The sequence below is a fragment of the Eschscholzia californica genome, unplaced genomic scaffold (genome assembly GCF_041429995.1).
Source record: "Eschscholzia californica isolate CP2 unplaced genomic scaffold, dmEscCali1.0.p SCAF_6, whole genome shotgun sequence".
Lineage (NCBI taxonomy): Eukaryota > Viridiplantae > Streptophyta > Magnoliopsida > Ranunculales > Papaveraceae > Eschscholzia > Eschscholzia californica.
Genome location: NW_028238483.1, coordinates 23,359,242 through 23,380,374, shown reverse-complemented (window position 1 = coordinate 23,380,374; position 21,133 = coordinate 23,359,242). Strand labels below are relative to the sequence as shown.

Sequence of the window (21,133 nt, the reverse complement as noted above, 5' to 3'; positions counted from 1 at the left end):
AGCTCTAATGCTGTAACAAAAATAAAATTGTCCACCACTTTTGATGTCGTGATTGACCATCACTCTGCAACACGAAGATCTCAAATTCAATCTTACGCAAATACAAATCTAATATTTATTTAATTTAGTATAAATAACCAGTTAATTTGGTATAAATAACCCGTTAATTTGGTACAAATAAGTCTCAATTTTACTAGTTAGAGTGCTTATTCAATTAATGAAGATACATCTTTATATCGCTTTTTCTTGATGTACTAATGTCATATAACGATGACTCTTGTCACTTCTAAAAAACAAAAATAATTTTTCTTTTTTATATATACAATAATGAGAAATAGAAAACGAAAATAAATAAACGGCCTATACAATCAGTCTTTTACATAGATCTGAATCTTCTTGCAAATTTCAGGAGAACTCGGGTCCCTTTAAGGAGCCCTAATTTTCTCCGTAACAAGGCAAATCACTTACTCCTCTTCCAATTCCCAAAATCTTTTCTTTTTTCAGGAAATTTCATTTCCCCATTAGATCTCCTTCTCCAATCGAACAAAATGTCGAAACCTTGGGGAGGAATTGGTGCTTGGGCAGCCGAAGCTGAACGTGAAGATGCTGAAGAGAAAGAAAGGCAAAAGCTTTCATCTTCTCAATTTAATGAATCTCAGAGTTTTCCAAGTCTTAAGGATTCAATTACAGCAAAACCCAAGAAGAAGAAGGCGACGACTATGTCGTTATCTGAGTTTACCGTCGGTACCCATGTCGGACCTGGTGGAGCAAGTCGATCGGAATCAAAGAAATTAACGACAGATGAGATGCTCCGATTGCCTACAGGTCCGAAAGAAAGATCACCGGAAGAAATGGAGACTGGTCGACTTGGTGGTGGTTTCCGATCCTATGGTACTTCTAGTGGTTCTGGTGGACAAGGAAGGATGAGAGAGAGAAATGAAAGTAGTGAGGGATCTTGGGGTACTGGTAGAAGATCTTATGGGGGTTTTGATGATGAACGATCTAGGGTTTCTGATTTTGATCAACCTTCTAGAGCTGATGAGGTTGATAATTGGAAATTGGGGAAAAAGAGTCTTCCTTCAATGGAAACTGGAAGGCAAAATCGATATGATTCTCTTGGTAGTGGTGGTAGAGGAGGAATTCAAGGTGGATCTAGGGCTGATGACATTGGTGATTGGACAATTGGGAAAAAACCAGTTCCTGTTAGATCTTCATCCAACTTTGATTCTGGTTCTAGGGATTCTCCTCAAGAAAGACCTCGACTTGTTTTAGATCGACCAAAAGGGGATTTAGTTCAGAATGAACCTGTAAAATCTACTAGGCCTAGTCCATTTGGTGCAGCAAGACCTAGAGAAGAGATTCTAGCTGAAAAGGGGCTTGATTGGAGGAAACAGGATTCTGAGATTGAGAGTAAGAAGACGAGTCGACCAACTAGTTCTCATTCTAGCAGGCCAACTAGTTCGCATTCTAACCGGCCTGAAAGTCCCGCTTTCCCGATAGCAGAAGGAGAACCGAGGGCTCGTCCGAAGGTGAATCCTTTCGGAGATGCCAAGCCTCGAGAAGTTTTGTTGCAGGAGAAGGGAAAGGATTGGAGGAAGATCGATTCGGAATTGGAGCATCGTCGAGTTGACAGGTTTGTGTTTTAATGCCTTGTTTCCATAATTTTGTAGTGAAGAAAAATATGATGACATTGTTGAAACTCTTGCATTGCTGAATTACAAGCTTTTGGTAGGTAGCAGTAGCACTATTAAACGTTTTCCTAAGTAATTTTTAGGATGTCGTTACTAAGGCGCATTTGTGATGTAATTGTAATTTGATTGTCGTTCGATTCTGATGAGTACTCGAGATACATAAATATGTAGTAGGTGTATATGGACCCGACGCTTGATATTGAGAAAATTTTATCATGATATCATCATCTTGACATCTGCAAATTATCTGTTAAAGGCGATAACTTGAATCTTGTTTGATCGTTTTACTAAGATCAACATGAAATGTCTTTCACTCTTTTGGTTTCTATATTAATTATTTTGAAAATATCATTTGTCTTAAAATTTAGCACACACATTAAGATTGGAATTAATTGATTAGAACTTTAGGGAAGATAAAGAAGTGATTACAAACTGTATATAAACACCAAAAGAAGAAGTGGGTATATTAAAATCATCAAGAATGAAGAACCCAACAACAACAACATGAGATAGAAAGAAAACAGAGAGAGAGAGAGAGAGAGAGAGAGAGAGAGAAGAAACCCTGGCAAAAATTAGTAAATCAAATTTCTTTAGGCTTGGTTGAGCTGTTTATGTCAGATGAAGAAATGAAAATATTATTCTTCTTAACACAATTGGTGGGGTAGTTGTTGATCTACCAATAACTTGAGTACTAAACTGAGGTTTCTAAAATTATCCCATCGCCCTAGTTGGTAATTGAGTTTACCCCCTCAAACTAACATATTTCGTTGACTTTGACAAAATACTCCTTTATTCAATTACAATATTTAGCACACACATTAGGTTGCCCGTCTAGGCGTCTATGCTGCATCTTGAATATATCTTCTTATCTTAGGAGCTTAAGTCTTACGGATAACTGATGATATCTTTGATGGGCAAAATTTCAGGCCCGAGACGGAGGAAGAAAGGTTGCTGAAAGAGGAGATAAACTATCTAAAGAAGGAAGGTGGAGAGCAAGGAAGTGTAAATGAGTTGGTAGTTAGTAAAGAAAGAGAACTCGAACTCCTTATACGTGATCTAGATGACAAAGTACGCTTTGGCCAGAAAAACACTGAAAGGCCTGGATCTGGAGCAGGCAGGTTTGGTTCCTTCGCAAATAGGACCACTTCGCAGTCTGACTTGGTAGAGGAACCGAGAAATACAGAATTCATGGACAGGCCTCGTTCACGTGGAGCTGATGTTTGGGCTAGACCTGGAGATGATAGAAGATCTTTTCAGGGTGGTAGAGAAAGAGGATTTCTTGCCAACAATGACAGAGACAGGTAACTATAGTCTCATTCTTCTATGTCTTCATCTGTGCTTCTTGTTATGTTGGATTTTATTGATAAGCAACCTGATGTTAAAAGTTTCACGCTTAGGATTTCTACAGATCTCTGTTTTGTTTAGGAGCTATCACACTATTTTATAGGTAGTCTATGTGAATTGGCAAAATAAGGCGTGAGAATTTTCAGCTTTGAACATGGTTAAAGATATTCGCTCCCTACTTTATCCAATTTGTTTGCGCTAACTAGAATTTAGGTGTAAGGACCCAAGCTCGAGCGATTATTGACATTGTCCTCGCTTTTGTCACCCAGACCCAATCTCAATGTCTACATGCTTTTGTTCGTGATGAGCCCTCCCAAAAGGCCTCAACAGTTATTCAGCTTGAGCTTGAACAGACGCTCATAGAGCATTCACCAAGAACAAAATCCTCTTCACGAGTACACGTTGAGCGGGACAATATCGTTAAACATTAGTGCTTAGGTTGTTGCATTAGGCCATTTGATATTTACTAACATAAACGCCAACGCGGTATAAGTGGGATGTGAAAATTGCGAACACGCCTAAGCATAAAATTACAAATTTTGGCACCCTATTTTTGCAAATTTTATGTAAGCTCTAACTAAGAATTGGTTCCTCTAGTAGAAGGATCCAAGGCATGGGTAAATATATGCAAAACTTCCGCGGATACAGCGTGTGGCTTATATTTCAAAATTTGTTATGGTAGTTGTGTATAAAACGCAAGAGCAGCCTCGGGGTAGTTCTTTAGATCAGAAAGTAATCCATACTTGAATTTCGGACCATGATCATGCTGCTCAAATGCAACTCAATGTGCAGCATTTTTCATGATCACTGTAGTCTAGGTCTCATGCAAACAACGCCAACACTTTGTACTGATGCTTCTGCAATCTTGTTGCTTTGGCAGGTCCAGATCCAGCGGGAAATGGTAGAGTTGTGTGGGAAAAAAAGATCAAGATTAATCTACTTCTTCAGACCAGAGCAGAAACAGAATAAGTTTGGGTTATTTGTTTTTTATTGTTATGTTATTTCACAGTATCTTTGCCTGTTCTTGATTTTTTTTCAGCGAAAGGGAGGATAAAGCATCCGGGCATCTTCTCTATGATTTATTCTTTAAACTTTCTGATACTGTAAAATTTTGGAATTCTTAACTATGATTTAATCCTGTGATGTTGAGGCAGGCAGACTCTTTGTATTATTTCTAGAGATAGAAACTCTAGTGATTCTTGTTCTTCCATTGAAGATAACACTTCGTGACTCTTTTCGTTTTCTCGTGTCTGATCTTTTCCTTCACTAATTGTCTCTATGAAATCTTTTCTTAAGTGTTTATGGTTCGTTATTGTTCTTAAACCTTATTCTACTTTTTTTTTAAACTAAATCAAACTAACAACACCCTTACTTGCTCCCTTTTGTTTTAATCAATTTCACTAACTCCCTCTATTGACATTTGACTATATATCACTAGAGGTACTATTAAGTACCATCCAATAAAAAGGAGATGGTTTTGTACCTTAACATCTTCCCCTTCCATATGCAATTTTCACAGTCGAATATCTCCTCTTGTCATTCACTCTCCGGTCTGTAGTTCATAATTTTTTGATTCGAGAAATGTCACGCTTTAATTAGTTGCAGGACAATTTGGGTTATCTTTTGAGACAAATGTTGGATATGTTTCATTTCTGGGGACTTCGCTATTCTGTACGTTTTCTTTGCGGGGCATTGAGGATTTTCGCTCTCTCTCTCTCTCTTCTCAAGCCTGTCTTTCTTTTTCTCTCTATCTTTACTCTCCCAGCTAAGGGAAAGGTTTCCTTTGCCAGAATAGTGAAAATAAAGAGAGAAACATAGTCAAAGTTTGAGAGAGAGAGAGAGAGTGTGGCGGTTAAGAAATTTTACCCTTCTAGATAAGAAATGGCAAATCCATGGGTATATCATGTACCCATGAGCGGCCCCGGGCCCAAAGCTAAGGGCCTCAAATTTCGGATTTTGTATGATATTTTGAAAATAATAATTATATTTCAAATAGATTTAAAACATGACTTAAATTGTAGCTTAGTGGATAAGAGAATGGGTTTGTGTAAGAGTTCAGGGGTTCGATTCTTCTTCTAAATATCATTAGAAATTTTATTTATTTTTTCGACTTTGCACTTTATTAGGGTCCCAAATTTTAACTTTGCTTGGGGCCTCCCAAATGCTTAGGCCGATCCTGCATGTACCTCGCTTACACATAAATAGTGAATGCATTAACATAAATCGGCAATAGGTTATACAAAAGTGTGTAAACTATAAAACGAGTCAAAGTAGATTGACTCATACTAGCACTTCTGCGAAATAACTTGCCCGAGGGTGATGTTATTGTAAGAATAGCGTCAGGTACGTTTGTCGTGGTTTTATTGTCAAATAACGAATTTGGCCCCGAGGTAAGGAACTAGTACACCAAAAGATGTGGTCAATACACCCTAAACCATACCCCTTCCTCTCCAATATCTTAAGAAAAAAAAAGTTAAGTCGTCGATAATGGCAGTTTGTCCACGATCCTTTTCTTGTTTCCCTAAAGCGCGGGAGCTAATTACAATTTAATATTGATCATAGGCTAGGGGCCAAATAGGAATTTGCCCAGCAATTTAAGGATAATGTAGAAATGCAGGTTCTCAAAGAGTCAAGTGGGCAAAAACCTAAACGGATAGAACATGAATGGATATGAAGTTATTATCTCTTTTTTCTCTGAGCAATAGACAATACAGATAAACAAAACCTCTCTCACTTCCTTCTCCTCTCTCATTTCTTCACTTCTAAAAACACCCTAATCTCTCTCTCTCTGTGTTCTTTTCTCAAACACCTTGTATACAAGATAAACACAGAGTTATTTCAATGGCGATTGCTTCATCTACTATCCTCTTCACACTCCCTTCTTCATCTTCATCACTTTCAACTTCAAAACCCTCATTCCCCACAAAAACATCAACTCCCCTCCTCTCATCTTCTTTCACAAACCCTTCCAGTATCTTCTGGTTGACTTCAAATTCCATCTCCACCACCATTACCCCACGACGGAGCCACCGCTCACTGACTGTTCGAGCTGCAAGAGGAAAATTCGAAAGGAAAAAACCCCATGTTAACATCGGAACAATCGGTCACGTCGATCATGGTAAAACCACTCTCACTGCTGCACTCACCATGGCTTTAGCTTCAATGGGTAACAGTGCTCCTAAAAAATACGATGAAATCGACGCTGCCCCTGAAGAACGAGCTCGTGGTATCACCATTAACACTGCCACTGTCGAATACGAAACCGAAAACCGCCATTACGCTCACGTCGATTGCCCTGGTCATGCTGATTACGTCAAGAACATGATTACCGGAGCTGCTCAAATGGACGGCGCTATCTTGGTTGTCTCCGGCGCCGACGGCCCAATGCCTCAGACTAAAGAACATATTTTGCTAGCTAAACAAGTTGGTGTTCCTAATATGGTTGTCTTCCTCAATAAACAAGATCAAGTTGATGATGAAGAACTTCTCGAATTAGTTGAATTAGAGGTTCGTGAACTTTTATCATCTTATGAATTTCCTGGTGATGATGTTCCTATTATTTCTGGTTCTGCTTTATTAGCTTTAGAAGCTTTAATGAAAAACCCTAGTATAAAAAGAGGAGAAGATCAATGGGTAGATAAAATTTATCAACTTATGGATAATGTTGATAGTTATATACCAATTCCTCAAAGACAAACTGAATTACCCTTTCTTTTAGCTGTTGAAGATGTGTTTTCGATTACGGGTCGTGGAACTGTAGCTACTGGTAGAGTAGAGAGAGGAACTGTTAGAATTGGTGAAACTGTCGAAATTGTTGGATTAAGAGAAACTAGAAACACAACTGTTACTGGTGTTGAAATGTTTCAGAAGCTTTTAGACGAAGCTTTAGCAGGCGATAATGTCGGTATTCTTCTTCGTGGGATTCAAAAAGCTGATATTCAAAGAGGAATGGTTTTATCTAAACCCGGAACTATTACTCCTCATACGAAATTTGAAGCAATTGTTTATGTTCTTAAGAAGGAAGAAGGTGGAAGACATTCACCGTTTTTCGCTGGTTATCGACCACAGTTTTATATGAGAACTACTGATGTTACTGGTAGAGTTGCTATGATTATGAACGATAAAGATGAAGAGTCGAAGATGGTTATGCCTGGCGATCGTGTTAAGATGGTTGTTGAGCTTATAATGCCGGTTGCTTGTGAGCAAGGAATGAGATTTGCTATTAGAGAAGGTGGTAAAACAGTTGGTGCTGGTGTTATCCAGAAAATCGTCGAGTAATACCCACTCTTGATTCTTGAAATCTTTTGAATCAATTTTGGGTCTTGATCTTCGAAAGTGTACACTGTGAGTGTCTCTAATCTTATATTTTGCTTCCGAAATTCACTGTCATATATTTTTGCAGGTTCTTGTTCTCTTCTTTTTGCAGTAATCTTAGTTTTTTCGCTTGAGCAATGAACTAGTGATGGTTTCATGTAATTCTTGTTTACTTCTATTGCTTTTCGATAAATGTAGACACCCGTTATTGTGCTTGAGAATTAATGATGCTTTTGTTGTCTCAAATGACTTTCTCCATTTTCGGGTTTCCTCTTCCTTCCTGTTCTTGTACTAAACTAGGGTTGATATGCATGCAAGATTCGTTCTTGAGTTTCTAAGAAACGCAGATTAAGTATCTTTTTATTCTTGCAAGTAATGAGATAGATCAAGAACTTAATATTTTGTGAGATTTGGGTTCTATTTCCTTGTAACTGCAAGAATGAATATTGGCCTTTAGAGTTAGTTCTTTGGGTATAAAGGCAAGGGACAAGTTAAACTTGACCAGATATCTCCTACTCAGTTAGGATGATGTCAAAACACACCATCGATTTCTCTTTTCAGATAAATAGCTCTAATCGTCACGTATAACTCTTTTTTAGATCAATATCAGTCATATATCATGAAGCATTCTCAGATGCAGATTGGGTTGGTTGTCCTGATGATAGGAAATCAATATTGTGGACATTTCATTTTCAGGGGTTCCAAACTCTTATCATGGTTTTCGTAGAATAAACAAATAGTTGGTAGGTCTAGCACTGAAGCTGGGTATAAAGCTCCATATTGCTTCAGTGCTAGGTCTAGCACTGAAGCGTATCTGGATTCAATCATTGCTTAGAGAGTTCCATATTGAAGAATCCCAACCTCCAGTTTTTGGTTTGACAGTTAGGGATCTACTTATCTTACTGCCAATCCCATCTTTGATAATTCCATGAAGCATGGGGAGATTGCATTGCATTTTGCAAGGGGCATGGTTAAAAAAACAAGGAACTCACAATTCATCATCACATGTCAACTCAAAATCAGGTAGCTGACATTTTAACAAAACCTTTATATTCCCCTTCATTTGCTTTCTCGAGTGAGAAAAGTACTCGAGGATATGTAACGGTGCTCAATAGTAGATACCAAATTGTCTCCCCCATCCTGAGAGTTTGCAGGAGGTTGGTTGTAAGGAATACCAGTCGTTCAATGTGTCGATTCATCTGACGTGTCTAAACAGTTAGTTTTGTTAGTTACATACGAAGTTTGTTAGAATTCAATTGTATCTACATATACGAGCGAGGAGAGAGATCTCTTGTAATTCAATTCATTCAATGAAATAACTTTTTCTTCAAAATTTCAATGGGTGTTGAAATTTGAGAGAAATTGAAAGACCTTCAAAAAAAAAATTGAAAGAAAGTTGGGTGAAATGGAGAAGAGAGCTTGTGATTGTCCTGAATGTTTTATGACCACATTACTAATTTCGGAAGCATCACAAGCAATTCAACTCTAATTTGATGCTTCAATGAGAATCTTGGTTATTTTCTTTTCTAATTTTCTTTCAAAAAAATAATGGGTTTCATGGACATTGTCCAAACAAATATTTTAAACAACACTTAAACAAGATGGACATAAAAAATCTTTTGTTTAAGTAGTCAAATACCTTAGGATCATTAATTTAAGCCTTAATTATAGTTTGACCCTAATGTGTGACTAATTAAAAAAATGGTCCCTATATTTGTCCAATATTGCTTTGACTCCCAAAGTCATGATATTGTTGTAGTCAAACTTAAGAGACATTAATTCTTTTCCTCATATATTTCGTTTCAAAAGGTTTTCTTCTTTGTTCTTTCGTCGAAAAAATTATCATCGGTCAACTACCTTAGTTAGAAAAACGCAATCTCTATCTTTTTCTTTCTTTCTTATCCCTCCCACCACCACTATCATCTTCTTCCCGCGAGATGATGGATAGAGGATAGTGAGGAAAATCTTTTGAACTGAAGAGTAAAAAGAAAATTAAAATACTGAATGTCAAATTTGACTGGCGAAATAATGGTCTTGGAAGTTAAAATTAGAACGTTCGACAAATATAAAAGATATATTTGTCGCATATTGAGGGTTAAATTGAATCTAACCTCAGATTTTATACATTAGATTCATGTCTATCCATCCAATGTTGCCATCTGATCCATTTGACTTTTTCATGAACTAATAACAAATGCAATTTTCAAATAACTTTTTTGGCAAACATAATGACATGAAAGAGTAGACCCCAACTCATTCTTACAAATAAAAATGTCATAATATGACTAAAACTAATGACTTGGTCCACAATTGTAATCATGATATAATATGTATGTAATGAATTCTTGTTTAAGTTTACAAAAGTGAAATAGGGAATTTGGACAAGAAATGACACAAATAAGCCCTAATTTATGAACAAGAACATTTATATCATGATTAATGGTGATACCACATTTACTTTCTTTCAGTTTTGATACTGAAATCTCTAAGATGTTCTTTTTCTATTAAAAAATAATCTTTAAGATTAACTACAACCAAATAAGCACAAACATTCTGTCAAAATTTTATAGTTTACAATGGCATTGAAAAAACTTTGAATAATTTTTGAAACTTGGAACCTGAGACTTTGGGGAAGAGAAAGAGTTGGTGACCACCAAAGGTAGGCCTGTGACCTTTTCCTTGTTAGTACTATGATTTTATGGAGCCCTTCCTCTTCATATTATTTTCCCTTGGAGTCTGACTTTTTGTATCTTCTATTTCTAACTCAATAAATAGTAAATACTAATCAACCCAAGAAACACAAATTTTGATCTTTTAAACATCCTATTTTATCAATTCTTTAATAGAGAATTTTGGTTTATTGAGAAGCTGTGAAGAGAGAAGAGAAAACTTTGTAAGATTTTTTTCTACATTGGATTCAACTTCTTCTTCTTCTTCTTATCTAGACTATTGTTTTTTTTCTTTTGATTGATTACAGCCTTTACAGGTACTCCAATGGTCTCTCTGTCTTCTTGGTTATGTTTATTGTGAATACATCATCTTGTTAGGTTCATGATTGAAGGGTTCTTACCTAGTTTCAATTATATTAGTTACATGTTAATCTGTGGATATTTTCTTCTAATGATCATATCTTTATCCTTTTTAATGTTCTTATAATGCCAATTTTCATTCTTCTGAGTTACAACAAAGTAATGACTATCTAAATAAACCCTTAAAGGGTTTTGATGTATAAGGGGACATGAGAGTTGGGTTGGTTTGAATTTTGGAATTGATAATTGGTGATAGTTTTCTGCTCAAACCCATATTTGGTTTTAGTTTTGCAAGTTTGTAAGTAATTGATATTGGTAGGTGGGAAATGTTTAGGGTTTAGGAGATTGTGTGCTGGAAAGCAATTCTTGTTTGTCTATTCCAAGTTAGAGCTAGAGGGTGTGCATTTTAGACGAGGGGTTTCACTCTGAAGAATTGATCATTCCAATTATGATCATGCCACCACTATCATCTTGGGAGAACTAAATTGGTTAGCCTTGTGTTTCATATCTTAATGATAACCTTCTCAAGTTCTCGCTTCAAGGTTTTACTAGATATTGTTGCTTTTCTTCGATTCTAAAGAAAATTATCATTCTATCTTTTTTGGGGTTGTCACAACTTCTCTTACAAATTTTTGCTTTAATGGATATTTGGAGTTGATTAGTTGTAAAAGTATCATCTTATGCTCGGTGGTGTTGTCGTGGCTTTAGGTATCATAATCCTTCATTTTTTGCTTTGATTGTTGATGAGATAAGAAAAGTGGGTCAGCTCTTGTTCCCCGAAATTGCAGTTTTCTTTGTCGTTACAGAGGGTTACAAGATCATGAGTAAAATGGGAGTCCTGAGCCGCAGGTTAAGAAATTCCAACTACCTCTATTTTCATAGTAAGAATTTGTATTTGATTTTGTAAGGATATTTTCTGAATTCACCGTTTTATGATCGATTAATTTTGGGTTGTAGTGGAGTAGTAAGAAAAGCAAGCGAGAGTATGAAGTTATTTATAGCTGCCTCTATCGGTGTGTTTTTTGGCTTCTTACTAGGAATATCATTTCCAGTTTCATTACTTGAGGTAAATAATTAAAGTAAATATCTCGCAATCTCATTTCCAATTTAAATTCTGTATGATTATTAACTTGGTAACATTATCTTGATTTGCATTTGATATCGACAGTTCAACTTTTCATCTACCCTTATTTCTTCCTTTGGTCTCATGGATAGTAATTCAACATTGCTTCACCATGCTTGGTCAACTGTAACGGGCCAGAACAAAAGTAGCTCGACCCATACAAACGAGACATTTAAGGTATACACCAGTGGCTAGTACCTGATATGAACACGCTTCATTAGTCATATTCTGCAACTACTAAGAAGGCGAATTCCTATTTATAGTAATTCTATGTCAAACTTCTGTCCTTAACTAAAAGTTCTTAAGAATGACCGGCATCCTTATTCTGATGTAGATGTGGGTTCCAACAAATCCTCGAGGTGCAGAAAGACTACCCCCTGGCATCATTAGAGCAGAATCGGACTTTTATCTCCGAAGATTGTGGGGTAAGCCCAGTGAGGTGTGTGCATTTGACCATTATATCAAAGATGCAACAATTGATTTACTATTGCCTTAACTAAGAAAGACATCGTTGCGCTAAATTTGTCGCCCACGATGATGCTTCTTTGGAGCTTGAGTTTCTTTCTTTTGAATCTTACAGGACTTAACTAGCGAGCCAAAGTATCTTGTGACCTTCACAGTTGGTCTTGATCAGAAAAGTAATATCGATGCAGCAGTTAAAAAGGTTAGCCAGGTCTACATAAGAATAAGAAATGTAAAGAAAACATAAAATTTCAAATTGTAACCTATTGCGTTTGTTTTTTCTACAGTTTTCGAGTAACTTTACTATTGTTCTGTTTCACTATGATGGTCGTACGAGTGAATGGGATGAGCTTGAGTGGTCAAAGCAAGCTATCCATGTGAGTGTGCCAAAACAAACTAAATGGTAAGAAACTACTCTATTACTCCGCGACGTCACCAAGTTAAAAACCCCGTGTAAGAAGGCCCAAAATCTGAAAATGAACAGAATAAAGCCGAGAATAAAACATTCCCCCTTAAAACCAAGTTGATTTAGCCCTGCTGATCCGTGATCAATTACTACGCTTACCTGACCAATTATACATTTCTCTTCACTCAAAATGCCCCAATGCCAAATTTGAAATCGACTAAGCTAAGAAAACGTGGTCCCAAAAGCAAATTGGTTTAGTAATGTTAGCTTGCAACTTACTGAGCTTGTAACTTTTAATCTCGTCTCTAGCACTTCTAAGTCGTTCTTTTTCCAACCTACACTCTTTCATTTGGTTCCAGGTGGTATGCCAAACGGTTTTTGCATCCTGACATTGTAGCACCATATGAGTACATATTTATGTGGGATGAAGACCTTGGAGTGGAGAATTTTGATGCAGAAGAGTGAGTTTAGCCTATACGTATTATGTTTTATACTGTTCTCTTTGAAATAAAAACTCGTAAATATAATCATTTCTCCTTGCCCCCATTATAGATACATTAAAATGGTGAAGAAGCATGGATTGAGTATATCGCAGCCTGCTTTAGACCCAGATAATGGAGGGATAACATGGCGAATGACAAAGAGAAGAGGTGATGTTGAAGTTCATAAGTAAGAATGACATAAATTCTCTTTCTACTCCACATTTATGTTTTTTTGTGAAAAGGTACATGTGGGAGATTGAACTCTCCGCCTCCCATGTACCAAACTAAGTAGTTGGGATCAATGGAACCACCATCAGGTCTCGATCAGGCATAGCTCGCTTCGGTTCTGTGCCAAACCCAAGAATTCCTTGTTAGTGTGAATCTTTGAATTCTTGGATTTGAATTATTAGAGTATACAAGAGTTCCTTGTTAGTGAAAACTCGTCCGAGTTACTCGGCACAACTAGGCAGGGATCAACTCATCTCTGATCCCTAGCCGATCGGGTCCTGCTCCCGCTTCCAATTGCAGGTACCTTGGAGCTTACCAAGATTGCTTTTAGTCTTTGACTCAAGCCACTCTTTACTGGTTCAACCTTTCTGTATTTTTCAAGAAAACAGGGTCACCTAAACTTTGATAATTTTTTTTGCTTTTGCCTTTCATCAGAGAAACAGCCGAGCAACCTGGCTGGTGCACTGACCCTCAATTGCCACCTTGTGCAGCGTATGTTCCCCATTCTTTCAAAAGTCTTTCTACTTCTACTTTGTGACACAAAACCTTACACCTTTTCCGTTCTTACTTGCAGTTTTGTTGAGATTATGGCGCCAGTTTTCTCTCGAGAGGCATGGCGATGTGTGTGGTATATGATTCAGGTAAAGAACAGTGTCATCTAATTCATTATTCTCTAATTTATTCAACCTTCCAAGTGCACATCTTAATGCCCTATTTTTTACACGATATCAGAATGACTTGGTTCATGGATGGGGTCTTGATTTAGCTCTTCGGAAATGTGTAGAGGTTAGTGCTCCTTTCGTTCTGATGTTTTCGTTTTATCTTTACTAGCCATAAAGTTGTTAGTTTTTGTAATTAATTTCAATTTCTTGGTTGCATTTCTTGTTCTCCTTAAAACAGCCCGCTCATGAGAAAATCGGAGTAGTGGACTCTCAATGGGTTGTTCATCAATCTGTTCCTTCTCTCGGGAACCAGGTAAGAAGAATCTATCCATTCGATTCACTAAATGGGAAGATCTTTTCTTCATCAATACTCCTTATGTTGCTTGTTTCTGCTTTTCACAGGGCGAGGCAAAGAACGGGAAGGCACCATGGGAAGGGGTATGCCATAGCATTATCTTCTCGTATCATTTTATCCCACCTTTCGCTCTCTCCATATTCACACAAACACACACACAGAGTCACAACGATCTTCATATTCATGTGTTAGTCTGGAAATTTTGTAACTTGAGTTCGATATCTTCTGTGTCAGGTCAGAGAAAGGTGTACAGAAGAATGGGCAATCTTCAACAAACGACTTGCTGATGCAGAGAAGGCGTATTATAAGGAACGAGGGATTGATCCACCCAATTCGACAAAGCACAATTAGAGCACACAATACAGAAGTTTCTTATGCAACTGTGATTCATTAGTTGTTTCGGAAACATAGAAAAACTATAGCGCGTAAATACATACACAGATAGACATCTATAATCAGTAATTTTTCTCTTTTGAGCCTTAAATGTAACAGATTCCAATTACTATACTAGATATTTAGCAGCTTGAACATGAAAAGAAATACTAGCTTTATTTTGCTTGTGCGCAGTGGGAATATCAGATTAAACTCCTACCAAATTTATATATTTATATCTTGTTTGATGTCAAAATTGAAATATGGATATTTTCCTAGGTTAAATCTCTCTTGAGAATAGTTCCATCTATACTACTTTTAAAATGAGAAATGAGGGATAAAAGTTGAGTGGGTCTGATAGCACTAAATGTAAGAACTTGGGAAGGGATTGGGTGGGGTTAGGGTTCAAACCCCTCACTATATTGTTTGACAGGCGAGAACGAAATAGGGTTCATAATGTGATTCCTAGTAATCAGAACATCTTAATTGTTTGGTTTGGTGACAAAGCAGATATTGATTTTGTCCAAATAAGGATTTCAAGAAAAATGAGTCACAAACCCACCCGTAACAAGTTCGGTCTTTAGTTTTTAAGAACGTATTAACTCATTCATGATATCAAACACCATTTTGGAATACGATCCTTGGTAGTCACATTTCATTTCTGCAAATGTCAAACATGACCTAGTAGGTGTGCAAACCAAGATGGTTTGTTTATGAGACTTAGGTGTTGTTTGTTTTTTTTAATTTTCAGATGTTTGTTTTTGTATTTAGTTAAATCTGAATTTTATCTGAATTTATTAGATGTCTGAATTGGCTGAATAAAGGCTCACACATTTCAGACTTCAAAACAAGTCTGAAAATTGAGTCCAGGATCTGAAAACATACAAAAGACGTATATACCCTTGTTAAACTTTAAAATACCTAATTAAATCATCTTCTTCCCTCTTCTACAACCCCAATACCCCACCACCACAACAGTTAAACACCACCACCATCACCACCTCAGTTAACACCACCAGCACCACTACCACCACCTCGGTTAACACAACCACCACCACCACCTTGGTTAACACAACCACCACCACCACAGTTAACACTACCACTACCACCACCACCACACAGTTAACACCACCAACACCACCAGAGTTTACACCATCACCACATCCTTAGAGAATCAATAGAAACCCTAGGTATGGAAACAGAGAAGAAGCAAATAGTTGTGATGCTATGCTTTGAGAATCAATATTTGTTGTTGGTGCCCATGGATCAACTGGTAAGAACCCACAAATTGTTTTCTCTCTCTATAATTAAAAACCCTAGGTATGGAAACAGAGAAGCAACAAATAGCTGTGATGCTATGCTTTGAGAACCAATATTTGTTGTTGGTGCCCATGGATCAACTGGTAAGAATCCACAAATAGCTGTGATGCTATGCTTTGAGAATCAATATTATGGTAAAAGTCAGTAGATAATATTCGTTGATCGGCTCGATTCTTAGGTCTTCGTGTGGTTCCTTTGAACTGCTCCACTGAGATACGGTTTGGAGATGGAGAGATTGAGAGAAAAGAGAGAGAGACACAGAGAAAAGAAGAAAGAGAGAAGGTGTCGGATCTTGCGACGGTCACCGTCATTGAACCCTCGCCGGAACTTTGCATCTTCGTCAATAGAGAATGACTGCTGAGAAAGAGAAAGAAAGAGATGAGGGAGGGAGGGATCTAGGGCTTCTTATGGGCCTTACATTTATTTAGGGGAAGAAATAAAAAGGCTTAGGTTTTCTTTTTTAAAATACCAAAAAAGGGTATAAATGTCATTATTTTAATTCAGATTTAGTAATTCAGATTTAAAAAACAAACATTAAATTTGTAAAATTCAGATTCAGCCAATTCAGATTCAGACATATAAAAAAAACAAGGGAGATTTTGACATACACCCCCGTTATTATATCAATATTAGGACTACACCCCCGTTTTTTAGAAACTTTTGATTTACACCCCCACGTGTGTGGAAAACGTTTAAACTGATTTAAATCTTCTTTGTGCGAACCACACATGTTAAATACGACAAAAATACCCTTACTTTATATTTTAAAGTCCTAACTTGAGCCCATTTTCTTCTTTCTTCCCTTAACAACCTTTATCATGGACGACCACAACCACCCCATCTTCAACTACCAAAGACATAGTAATCAACTGATCATCATTGGGTGGATACTTGAATAGTTGAGTCAATTAGTTGATTTCAGCAACATATTTTAGAAAGAGAAATTATTTCATGGTCAATTGATATCAATCAATTAGTTGATTTCGACCACTCTGTCTTCCATTTTTGAATACTTGAATCATGATATTTAGAAGCGGAAGTCGTCATTCCTGCGACAACTGTTCCTGAAGTTAACAACTTGACTTCTTCATGGATATATGAAGTTCTTGGAATTTCCATTGGAGCAAGTGGAGATGAAATCAAACAACAAATAGAAGGTCAGCTAGAACTTATCACCCACATGTTCCGAAAGAAATGTCAGTTGATGTTTCTATTAAAATTCATCTGCATATTCAACTCTATCAGATGCCAAAGAAAGATGTGATTATGATCTAACCTTATTTCGCCAATTCAAATCTCCTTTATCTAGCTATGTTTCTAGTTATAAGAAATCATGTGTCTGGATATGTCTAGTTATACTATTGGAATTGGCAAACCTATCAGTGATGGTAGTGTGAAATTAATACTCTTGATTTAAGTTCAAGGACATATTAGAGGCCAGAGGTGAAGTTTGTGCAATTTGAAAGCTTAGTTCATACATTGATTAAGAAGAATAAGCAGTTGGAAATAATCAATCAGTAACTTTTCCTTTTTGGTTTCTCTAATGCTGAAGTTTGAAAAGAGACTACAAGATCTAGAGAGAGAAAGAAAAGATAAAAAAATATTTTGAAAGAACAAACAAAGAAGGTGGGTGATGAAGATCCGGTGTTGAAGATGGTACTGATGAAGGTGGTAGCAATTGGTGAATCTGGTGGTCGGTCAAGATGATGATCATTTATGGTGGTGGTTTTGTAGGTGGTTGTGATTGAGGTGATTGATGATGAAGGAGAATAGATGACAAGGAAGATGAAGATGAACCGGAATTGGAACACTTATGGCAGAAAAGGGTAATTTCGTCCATATTCACATGTGTTATTCACACATTTCAAATATAACAGCGTTTTTATGTTTTCGGTCGTTGTGGGGGTATATATCAAAAGTTTTTAAAAAACGGGGGTGTAGTCCAAATATTCATATAATAATGGGGGTGTATGTCAAAATCTCCCAAAAAACAAACACCACCTTATTTTCAAGCCAATTTGATACGTCCCCATAACACCAAATAGTAGCCGTGAAAACAAAAAGAGGCTTGTGATGTAAGCTTGAGCTATATTCAAGCCTGGATCACAAAATTCTCAAAATAAATTATTTTGAGTTGTGATTTCAAAATTTTCAGATTTTGAATTTTGGCGGGCATGGCGGGAGAAGAAGAACCAGTAAAATCATGGGAGGAGAAAGAAGATCAATGGGAGCTCTGTAATGACGATGGATTTGTTTACAAAAGAAGGAAAACGAGCAACACAGAAGAAATTTCCACCGTTGCCGGTGGATCTGATCTTGATTCGGAAGCGGAGGTAAGAAGGCGGAAAAGAAATCAGAGGAAAAAGACGTTATTGAAGCTGAAAGATCAGTACACGAGAGAGATTTTTCAGTGGGAAAATGTATCGAACACATTGCGAGCTATGGAAAAATCATCCCAAATACACCACCAAAATCAACAATTAGAACAAAAATTAGAACCTTCTTCATCTGTTATGAATCAGACGGAGAAGACTACGGAAGCTTCAATTGGGAATTTGATCGGTGATCTATTATTGCAGGTTTGGTCTTTTTACTTCTTATTAGGGTTTGTATCTGGTTCTTTCGTTGATCTCTTATTAGGGTTTGAGCTATAAGTTAGATTTGATCCATAATTTCTCAAATTCAGGTAGAAACTCAGGAAGCTATGATTCAGGATATATCAGACCTCTGTGATGCAGCAGATACCATTTTTAAAGTGGAAGATGATCTCTGTAAGCAATCCTTCATCGACCTACCGATATGGGCATCTTCTCCACGTAATCTCCTGGAGTCTCTATCTCATCAGGTTGACTGTAACAGCAATGGTGATAATGTCCAAATTACTTCACTGTAATTCATCTTCTTCTATTCGAATGCAATTTGTTCTTCGTGTTTGTCCACATTGTACCATTGATAGTATTATTCTCTAGAAAATATTCGAAGGTTGCACGATGTGCGGCCAAGCTGTAAATCTAATAGCTTGTTGTGACGATGAAGATAAAATATTTGTGTTTTTCTTTTGCGTCGAACCTTGGAGATGGAATCAGCTGAACCCATGTTTGTAGAAAAAGTACAGATTTGATTTTGGTTGTAAAAGCTTTGTTTTTCTTTTCCAGTGTCAGTGCTAGAGGGGTGAATTTTTGTGAGCTTCTCTTTGAATGGGTGAATGGAGTAAAGTGTTCAAGTTGGCTTTGACTAACTCAGCTCCGTTGGTGAAGCGTCTTACTTTGATGTGTGGGAGGGGTCCGATTTGATTGTTGGGTTCCCAATTGAGTGTTTAATTCAAAGAAGTAAAATTTTAGTTGTGTGCCTCCTCTGTTAAATGATAAGCTTCGCATTGTACTATGTTCTTTCTCTCTTTGAATGATTTCTTGTTTTGCCAATGTATATATGTTGACATACACTTGCGTCGCTTAGCTCTTCTCGGAGTTTGTGTCGGAATACATACGCGTATATGCATATACACAAATGCACGCACACATGCTTGTACTTCTTGGTTTTTTCGGGAATGTGATCCTGAGAGAATAATCTGCTACCTTAGTTCCTTAAAGAAGTACCCCAGCAGCAGGAATACTAAGTACCTCCTCCTGCTATATTGGATGCAGATCATGCTACAAACAGGTAAAGTTCAATCATCATCTTTGTGTGTCTGAACTTGAAACAGTTCTTCGCGGAGAAAAAAATTGAGTTGAGGCTTTTCTTAACCATGTATTTCATGTTCGAAGAAGTCATTTCAGGAGCTTGGTGAGGCCAACAGGAAGTGTTTGCAGCCCTTCTGGAATCATATATGAAGACCATTACCCTGTAGAAGAGCTTGTATAGTTCCTCCTATATTTGGATCTGACGACCAAACCAAGCAACTAACCAAGTTAGTTTCGCAGGAGTGGCAGAGTAAGAATATTTTGAGAAATTTCTTTTATTTTGAATTCTTTTAAGGAAAAATGGTAAATACACTGATCTGTAATCTTGATACGAGAATAATGTTCAAGCTTGTGTTGTTACATATACAAATGCTGCCCACGAGTAACCGTAGTAAGCTATTAGCTATTACCTATTTATGAACATTATTTAGTTAAGATGGTGAAGTTATTAAGCTTACAGATATAACTTATAACCCATATGTATAGTCTTCTAGCCTGTCTATATCTTTATTGAGACCAATTTAGATAGTTCAAACATGTTGTCTTTCTGTTTTGATACTAGTTATTGTCTCAGATGGATATGATGATCTTTAGACCTGCTTGGAACATCTTCATGATGACGATAAATTGGATTTCTATAATATATTGTCGTCGCAGTGATGGCGTTATGATAGTTAGGATTGAAAGCAATTGACTCATTACTAGTTGTAGCTGTCTCCGAGTCCTGTTTAAGATGTTTCGATGAGTTCTGCCAACCACCAGGTTAACATGGCCTACATGATGAACTATTGGCTGAAAACCAACATAGTCTGTTGATTAAGTCATCTAACTAGGTGGTAGTTATTGCCTTATTGGTATACTGGTTTGTATATCTACACACACACCCACATATCGAGTTGCATCTAATGTCTATTGCCTTTTAACAGGAAGATGATCAAGCACCATATTCTCTGCCAGATCTTCGCATAAACTTGCAATCAGAACTGCCATTTGCAGTGCAAAAGACATCCAGTGAGTTTTTCTTTAGCTCTTAGAAATTTGAATTTCTTATTTTCAATTAAAAGTTAAGATACCCAAACTGTTAAGGAGAAAGAAACTCCTTCATCAAAAAAAAAGTAAGTTTTGGTAGTCTTGACAGGAAGTAATTTAGGCACCATCCTTTATGCTAAGTCGTAACATCAAATTATACAAGGGCCTTAGCAAAAAATTGTGGTTCCTTGCAACTCCCTAACGTGGACGTACTCACCCTCGCGTCACTGAGACGGGCGTGTCAGGCTATTTTTTTTTTTGGTTAAAAGGCGTGTCAGGCTATAACTATGCAAATTAATAACTCTTCATCAGAAGGGTATATAGGGCCGGGAAAACGGTCCGAGAATCCGAAACCCGGTCCTAACCGCCCGATCCGAGGCGACCCGTAGACCGAAGGAGATCCGGCGCGGGTTTACCCGGCCCGAAATTTCGGGCGGGCGTGGGCGGACATCGGGTAGGGGGTCTTACCCGAGGTCCGCCCCATACAGACCGCCCGAAATTCAAGCCTGATCCGCCCGACCGAAATTCAAGCCCGACCGCCCGAAACTCTTACCCGCCCGCGACTTAAACCCGTTACCCGCGACCAATCGCCGCAACCAATACCCGCGACCGCTACCCGAGACACATTTCTTTAAT

General features: G+C 37.3%; 4 protein-coding genes across 9 annotated transcripts; all 4 read left to right on the top strand.

Annotated features, from left to right (window-relative positions):
- The first annotated feature begins 251 nt into the window (after positions 1-251).
- Positions 252-4,273, top strand: LOC147532636 (eukaryotic translation initiation factor 4B2-like). Of its 2 annotated transcripts, XM_086648146.1 has the most exons (3): positions 252-1,633; positions 2,618-2,992; positions 3,916-4,273. In XM_086648146.1, the coding sequence occupies exons 1-3, from the start codon at positions 549-551 to the stop codon at positions 3,938-3,940; spliced, it is 1,485 nt and encodes a 494-aa protein (XP_086504272.1). In that variant the 5' UTR covers positions 252-548; the 3' UTR covers positions 3,941-4,273. The 2 variants fall into 2 exon arrangements, with proteins under 2 accessions (XP_086504272.1, XP_086504273.1); XM_086648147.1 differs by lacking the exon at positions 3,916-4,273 and having other exon boundaries at positions 385-1,633; positions 2,618-2,996.
- A 1,370-nt stretch (positions 4,274-5,643) lies between these two features.
- LOC147532635 (elongation factor TuB, chloroplastic-like) lies at positions 5,644-7,595 on the top strand. Its single transcript, XM_086647833.1, has one exon. The coding sequence runs from the start codon at positions 5,877-5,879 to the stop codon at positions 7,311-7,313; it is 1,437 nt and encodes a 478-aa protein (XP_086503959.1). The 5' UTR covers positions 5,644-5,876; the 3' UTR covers positions 7,314-7,595.
- A 2,189-nt stretch (positions 7,596-9,784) lies between these two features.
- On the top strand, positions 9,785-14,636 carry LOC147532634 (uncharacterized). 5 transcript variants are annotated; one of them, XM_086647831.1, is made up of 17 exons: positions 9,886-10,008; positions 10,196-10,242; positions 10,336-10,875; positions 10,931-11,227; positions 11,336-11,444; positions 11,547-11,678; positions 11,836-11,940; positions 12,082-12,165; positions 12,251-12,366; positions 12,729-12,830; positions 12,922-13,038; positions 13,515-13,571; positions 13,654-13,720; positions 13,812-13,865; positions 13,980-14,054; positions 14,144-14,179; positions 14,331-14,636. In XM_086647831.1, the coding sequence occupies exons 4-17, from the start codon at positions 11,199-11,201 to the stop codon at positions 14,445-14,447; spliced, it is 1,200 nt and encodes a 399-aa protein (XP_086503957.1). In that variant the 5' UTR covers positions 9,886-10,008; positions 10,196-10,242; positions 10,336-10,875; positions 10,931-11,198; the 3' UTR covers positions 14,448-14,636. The 5 variants fall into 5 exon arrangements, with proteins under 5 accessions (XP_086503955.1, XP_086503957.1, XP_086503953.1 ...); XM_086647830.1 differs by lacking the exon at positions 9,886-10,008 and having other exon boundaries at positions 10,056-10,242; XM_086647829.1 differs by lacking the exons at positions 10,196-10,242; positions 10,336-10,875 and having other exon boundaries at positions 9,785-10,008; positions 11,087-11,227.
- Positions 14,637-15,029: 393 nt separating this feature from the next.
- Positions 15,030-19,230, top strand: LOC147532633 (uncharacterized). The gene is made up of 3 exons (XM_086647832.1): positions 15,030-15,192; positions 17,802-18,367; positions 18,475-19,230. The coding sequence occupies exons 2-3, from the start codon at positions 17,963-17,965 to the stop codon at positions 18,679-18,681; spliced, it is 612 nt and encodes a 203-aa protein (XP_086503958.1). The 5' UTR covers positions 15,030-15,192; positions 17,802-17,962; the 3' UTR covers positions 18,682-19,230.
- The last annotated feature ends 1,903 nt before the right edge of the window (positions 19,231-21,133 follow it).

Excerpts from the sequence above, each read along its gene's own strand:
- LOC147532633 (XM_086647832.1), top strand. The coding sequence starts at position 17,963 with ATGGCGGGAGAAGAAGAACCAGTAAAATCATGGGAGGAGAAAGAAGAT. Across the intron at positions 18,368-18,474 it reads TCGGTGATCTATTATTGCAG|GTAGAAACTCAGGAAGCTAT; the intron begins GTTTGGTCTTTT and ends TCTCAAATTCAG.
- LOC147532636 (XM_086648146.1), top strand. The coding sequence starts at position 549 with ATGTCGAAACCTTGGGGAGGAATTGGTGCTTGGGCAGCCGAAGCTGAA. Across the intron at positions 1,634-2,617 it reads GAGCATCGTCGAGTTGACAG|GCCCGAGACGGAGGAAGAAA; the intron begins GTTTGTGTTTTA and ends GCAAAATTTCAG. Across the intron at positions 2,993-3,915 it reads GCCAACAATGACAGAGACAG|GTCCAGATCCAGCGGGAAAT; the intron begins GTAACTATAGTC and ends TTGCTTTGGCAG.
- LOC147532634 (XM_086647829.1), top strand. The coding sequence starts at position 11,199 with ATGAGTAAAATGGGAGTCCTGAGCCGCAG. Across the intron at positions 11,679-11,835 it reads ATACAAACGAGACATTTAAG|ATGTGGGTTCCAACAAATCC; the intron begins GTATACACCAGT and ends ATTCTGATGTAG. Across the intron at positions 14,055-14,143 it reads TTCCTTCTCTCGGGAACCAG|GGCGAGGCAAAGAACGGGAA; the intron begins GTAAGAAGAATC and ends TGCTTTTCACAG.
- LOC147532635 (XM_086647833.1), top strand. The coding sequence starts at position 5,877 with ATGGCGATTGCTTCATCTACTATCCTCTTCACACTCCCTTCTTCATCT.